The sequence below is a fragment of the Arachis hypogaea genome, chromosome 9, assembly GCF_003086295.3.
Source record: "Arachis hypogaea cultivar Tifrunner chromosome 9, arahy.Tifrunner.gnm2.J5K5, whole genome shotgun sequence".
Lineage (NCBI taxonomy): Eukaryota > Viridiplantae > Streptophyta > Magnoliopsida > Fabales > Fabaceae > Arachis > Arachis hypogaea.
Window position 1 is genome coordinate 103,284,556 of NC_092044.1, and position 6,000 is coordinate 103,290,555.

At 35.1% G+C, this 6,000-nt stretch overlaps 1 protein-coding gene across 3 annotated transcripts; it reads left to right on the forward strand.

Annotated features, from left to right (window-relative positions):
• The first annotated feature begins 2,113 nt into the window (after positions 1-2,113).
• LOC112711386 (nuclear transcription factor Y subunit B-1) lies at positions 2,114-5,419 on the forward strand. 3 transcript variants are annotated; one of them, XM_025764025.3, is made up of 7 exons: positions 2,120-2,324; positions 2,459-2,718; positions 3,010-3,139; positions 3,590-3,595; positions 3,698-3,778; positions 3,910-3,948; positions 5,179-5,419. In XM_025764025.3, exons 2-7 carry the CDS (start codon positions 2,474-2,476, stop codon positions 5,224-5,226), a joined length of 549 nt encoding a protein of 182 aa, XP_025619810.1. In that variant the 5' UTR covers positions 2,120-2,324; positions 2,459-2,473; the 3' UTR covers positions 5,227-5,419. The 3 variants fall into 3 exon arrangements, with proteins under 3 accessions (XP_072059434.1, XP_025619810.1, XP_072059435.1); XM_072203333.1 differs by lacking the exon at positions 3,590-3,595 and having other exon boundaries at positions 2,114-2,324; XM_072203334.1 differs by lacking the exon at positions 3,590-3,595 and having other exon boundaries at positions 2,120-2,280.
• Positions 5,420-6,000: the final 581 nt, after the last annotated feature.

The window sequence follows — 6,000 nt, forward strand, 5'->3', positions numbered from 1 at the left end:
TCACGCTTGGTATTGAATTGAGTGTATGATTCATATCGCGGAGTTGGTTTGAAGTTCTTCTTGTTGTCTCGTGTTTTGTCGTCGTCTCTGTAATGTGGTTTTTCTGTCTTCCGAGCTTGTCGGAGTTCCTTGTTGTCGATCTGACCTTTAGCCTTCTCACAGAACTCGGCCATAATTTTAGGTTTGGCTACAGCAAAGGTTTCCTGGAATTTCCCTGGTCAGAGTCCGCTTTTTGTTGCGTGCAGTTCCACCTCGGGGTGGAGGTTAGGTATACTCATGGCTATCTTTGTGAAGCGTGTCATGTAGTCCCTAAGGCTTTCATACCGGCCTTGCTTGATTGTATTCAGGTAATTGGAGTCGTGTAGGTAGATGGCCGATCCAGCAAAGTGCTCCTCAAAGGGCTTTGATAGGTCTCGAAAGCGAGAAATAGAACCTGTAGGCAAAGAACAAAACCAATCAAGTGCAAGACCATCTAAGTAAGATGAAAAGCAACGACATGAAACTTTATCAGATGCACCGTTTACTATCATTATGGAGGTGAACTTTTTGATGTATTTCTTCGGATCAACTAACCCATCATATGAAGTAAGGGTGGTCGGCAGAGTGAACCTCCTGGGTAACACGAAATTCATCACCTCGGCCGTGAATGGCCCAAGGGAGCTTTCTTGAATGTCGTCCTCATCGTCTGGCCGAGCTTCCTCATTATGCTCGGGTTGCTCCTCTTCGTGCGAAGCAGTTTCAGAGACGTGTGTCGGCCCTGATTGATGCTCGGCTTCTTCTGTTCGTTCTTGACGATCGTTGTTGTTTTCGATTCGGGTGTTGTTCAAGTTAACAATTTGATTTGTCATTCTTTGGTTCTCTTCGGCCATACACTGGTTGGCTTATCGTAACTCGGTCACCATCTGAAGGAGTTCGGATGGTGTGCGTGGAAGCTGTTCAGCCATGACTTCAAGCGAGAACCTCGAGGCCGATGATATATGGAAGGGATTATATTCTCGGCCCCACTCTTGTATGGATACCTGAAGGGAGAGCTCGGTCCCAGGAAATCGACGCCGAGCTGTTATCTTCGGTGCCGACCTTCGAGCTTCTGTGGAAGTTCGAGCTATTCTCCAAGGAGATGTCTGATTGCGCAAAGCGTGAGCAAGAAAAAAGGGGGGAGTGTACCTGCAAAGGCACTCCGAAACTTAAGTCAGTATTAAGAATTCAATGTCTCTATAAGATAGAATACTATACCTTTATAGGTGAAGTAAGGTCGGTTACATCTTTGTTGGTTTTTGAAATTGAAGAGCAATGATTAGACTTTGGTGGATCATCCCGTTACTTCAGACGTTTCAGGATAAAATCCGTTGGGTCTGGTTGTAACGTAAATTGCCGATTAATGACGTTGATTACCGATTAATAACGTAACGCCGAACTATGATGCATTCTGCTGAGTTATGACTATTCATAATGTCGAATTATGACGATATTTGTAATGGCCGAATCAAGATCGATTTTTTATTTAAATATAAAAATAAAATAAATGAAAAACAATGTTTTTTTAGAAAAAAAACTCATACAAATTCTATTAAATTCTACCTGTCAAAGTGTGTCGATCTACTTTTTTCTACTCCCTACTTTCCAGCGTGTGTATATATATATATGTATATATTAAAAATAAATTAAAAAATATATATATACATAAATATATTAATAATTAATTTTAATATAAAAAATATTTTATATATAAAGAGAATTATATTTTTTAATTTTATTTAATTATTTCTTAAAGTATAATTTTTTATTTTATTTTTTAACAAAATAAAAAAATATATTAAAAAATATTGAATTGTTAAAGATTAAGAAAAAAATTAAAAGATATATATATATATATATTAATTTTGATAGACTAATTAACGAATTATAGTTTAAATGACATAATCTTTTCATATTTATCTAGAAGGTCGTGAATTCGAGTCTCTTTATTTTCGTTAAAAAAATCGATAGACTAATTTACAGTATAAAACAGTTTTTTAGACTATTTTTATAGTGCATCAAAATTAAAAAAATATATATATATATATCTATATATATATATATATATATATATATATATATATCTTAGAAAACAAATGAACGGCGGGGATTGTGAGAAAAGCCAAAATCAAAACCCTTGTTAGGTTATTCTGGAATCTCCTTCGATTGCCCTCACAAATTGCCAGTTGCCACCAATCACCTCTCACAATTTCTTCGCCCGCCAAATACAAAACCTCTCCCTCTCACTCGCTCACTCTCACAAAGGTCACCCATTCAACTACATCAACCAAGTCAAGTTCTAATTTCTGGTTGTTCTAGGCGTTTCATTCTACAATCACCAAATACATATATTTATCAACAGCATTGCATTGATTTTTTGCATTTGCATTTTGTAATTTGAATTTTTTTTGTGTTATTTGTTTTTTTTTTTTCAATTGGATAGGATTTTTAATTGGCAATGGCGGATGCACCGACGAGTCCAGCGAACGGGAGCCATGAGAGTGGAGGAGAGCAGAGCCCGCAGGAGTCTTCTTCCGGCGGCCTATGTGGTGCAGGAGCAAGGGAGCAGGACAGGTTCCTCCCTATCGCCAACATCAGCAGGATCATGAAAAAGGGGCTCCCTGCCAATGGCAAGATCGCCAAGGACGCCAAGGACACAATGCAGGAATGCGTTTCGGAATTCATCAGCTTCATCACCAGCGAGTGAGCACTACACTGTTACTACTACCAAGTGATTATTGCATGATTGTTTCTTGCTTTCAATTTTCTTTTTGCGAAATGTCTAATGAGGATCACATGAGCAATTGTGTTTTTCTTTGATGGTTGTTAAGGGGTAGGAGGATAAGTTGTGTTTATCTAGATTAAGCTTATTTTGAGTCCATTGTAGCTTATGCTTAAATACTGGCTTACACATTATTGTATGTTAAAATTGTGTTTTGTTAACATTGCTAAGTTTGTTTATGTTAATTGGAGTCTGGTTATTTGGGTGTTTAGGGCATGTGAGAAGTGCCAGAAAGAGAAGAGGAAGACCATTAATGGAGATGATTTGTTATGGGCGATGGCCACTTTAGGATTTGAAGACTACATAGAACCTCTTAAAGTGTACCTAGCAAGATTCAGAGAGGTATTTTTAGTGACATTTTATTCTCCTGTCTCTATTTTCCTTTATTCTCCTGACTACATAGATAATAGGGTGATAATTTATTGTGATTGCTAAGTACAACAGCTTTTCCCTATAAATGTTTTAACAAATTGCTAATGACTACTCATGCTAGTTTCACTAATAAGTAATAACTGCTTTCACGTCATACTGTTTGTGGCTTTCTGTCTTAGTAGTATTTACATCCAGCATTTCTCCATACTTCGTGTATATTTGTTAGAACCGATATTTTGTCTCTTCTAAAGCCTAAAACCCAACTGAGAAATATGAATTTTATGCTTCCTAGTTTTCACTTTCCATTTCCTTCTCCATACAAGTCTTTGGTTGGATGGGAGCATGTGTGTGAAACTTTTCTGACTGTTTCTTTTCTCTCTTATTTGATTGGTGATGTTCAAACATGGCTGATTATCGCAGTTGGAGGTAAGTTAATTACACCCCCTGTTTAGTTGTATTGCTTTATGTTTACCTCAAACCATTTTACCAATGGAACTGCCATTTTCTGTTGAACAATGATTCTTACAGGGTGACACCAAAGGATCTGCTAGAACTAGCGATGGATCTGTTAGACGAGATCAAGTTGGTCTAGCGGGTCAAAATACTCAGGTTAATATCTCAATTGCATAACCCTTATGGAGTTCTACTTTATGTTTCAGAATTGTTATTCTGGTAAATAAGGTTTAGTTCAATATTTAATCTGCATTGGTTTCTGTGTTGTTGGCTTATGTATTTTGCAGCTTGTTCATCAGGGTTCACTGAATTATATTAGTTCCCAGGTAAAGCTCGCCTTCCCTGTCTCTCCCAAGTCTTGAAGACATGCTTAGTCAATTTTTAACCCTTTAATTCTTATCTTCTGTGAGCTCTGAAGCAATGGTAAGAGGATTGGAGGAGTTAGTATTCAATATATAACCATTCACATGCCTTTTACTTAAAAGAGAAAAATTTTAATAGAGAGGTTTCATGACTACTATTATGCCTCTTATTATGCTACAGTTTTGTAAAAGAACTCTTCTACCATCTAGCCATTGTGGTCCCAGGACTTAGATTTTGAAGCCTAGATTTTACTTCCAATTGGAATCCTCCTTGAGAACAAACCTTTTTAAACCTTAGGATGACCAATTGACCAGAAAACTAAGGTGGAGATGCCTCTAGGCTTAGTTTACATTTCCAACATACTTTCTTATGCATAAGCTGGTCAGGATCAAAGTGAGGACAAAGCACAAAATTCCGCTCAAGGTCCACCTAAACCTTAAGAGTTACGTAATTATATGTTTGTTGTATATTATCAGAATCTCATAGGTATATTGTTTAGACCTACAATTACGAATAGGAACAGCTTGTATAGTTTTTACTTTTTTACGTCCACGAGTATACTTCTTTAGACAGATAGATATAGTTTATTTAGGAATCAGTGTTATGTTTAGAAGCGATGTTGAAACAAGACTTGAACAATTTTATTTCAGTTTAGACTAACATTAGCTATGCCATTTGTACTTGTATCAATAGTACAATGTATAACTATTTTTTATTGCTGTAAAATAGAAAACCCAAGTTTTGCAGAGCCTGTTTTGTGGAATTTGTGACTTTAGTCTAGACCTGTTTTTGTGGAAATTATTTGAGCTCTTTCAAGGTGCTAATGCATTATGATGGAATACAAAGTAAAATGGAGTATGGAAAATGAAAAATGAGCATTACGATTATAGGAATTTTATCATATTTGCGTGGAGTCATGGATTCATTATATAAGCTTGATTATCTGGTTCATTCAAAGTAATAAGATTCAATTGAATGAGGTTGTTTTATTTATAATTAAATTACTTTCTGTATACGCACTTTGGTTTATAAGCTTGTTTTAGGATTTGTTCTAAGTTATTTTGTTCTATCTCTTCTTAACTCATTTCCTCACTTTTCCAAGTGTCCTATCCCCTCCATTCTATGGTTTAATGTAAAGATCATATCTTCCATGTGACTAATGAAACATTGTTGGAATCTGCTGGGATTTGCAGGTGCAGCAACAACATTTGGTTATTCCTTCAATGCAAAGCCATGAATAGATGCTTCAACGAATCTCAAATTTTCACTTGAATGCTTGTGCACATGATGGCATGGACGGAAATAATAATTTCATGGTTGTAAATTTAGGTTCTTGTTTAGGGTAAAAAGGCACGGGCTTCAGAATTTTGTTTAAAAAATTAAATGTTTAAAACTGTTAATTTTATAAAATCAATGTACTCATTATTTTTAAAACATGACAAGCAAAACTTTTTTTTAATTATTATCTTGAGCAAAAGATACTTCTATATATATATATATATTTTAATATTATCAGTTTGAAAGATTGCATATATGATATATCTATCTCTTTTGTTGAGATATTTAAATATCATATTTGTTTTAGAGATTGGAGGGTTCGATTTTTGTACTCACAAATTGGAAGAACCAATTTTTGTACCTCTCATAAATCGGAAGATCCGATTTAGATGCCACATTTGAAAATAATACCTCAAACAATTCATAATCCAAAAAAAATATTCTCAACCCAATAAAAAATAAAAAAGTGCTATATAAAATCACTCAGACCACAATATGATAATTTATAAATAACTTTAGAATTCCAGCCAACATCATAAGTTCGGACTTCGGAGAACTAATTTTGGTTGAAAGAAAAAACAACTTTCAAATAGTACTACACAAGGAATTATCAAACTGTCAAATACAAAACATGCTGAAAAATTCTAAAGAACCAATTATCCCAATTCCAATATATTGGAATAATTGTCCGAGCATTTCCTATGCAGAAGCAATCTTTATTAAAGGAATTCTTTTCA

Bases quoted from the DNA above. Each gene is read 5' to 3' on its own strand.
- LOC112711386 (XM_025764025.3), top strand. From the start codon at position 2,474: ATGGCGGATGCACCGACGAGTCCAGCGAACGGGAGCCATGAGAGTGGA. The intron at 2,719-3,009 runs GTGAGCACTACA...TTGGGTGTTTAG, and splicing joins ATCAGCTTCATCACCAGCGA to GGCATGTGAGAAGTGCCAGA. The intron at 3,779-3,909 runs GTTAATATCTCA...TGTATTTTGCAG, and splicing joins TAGCGGGTCAAAATACTCAG to CTTGTTCATCAGGGTTCACT.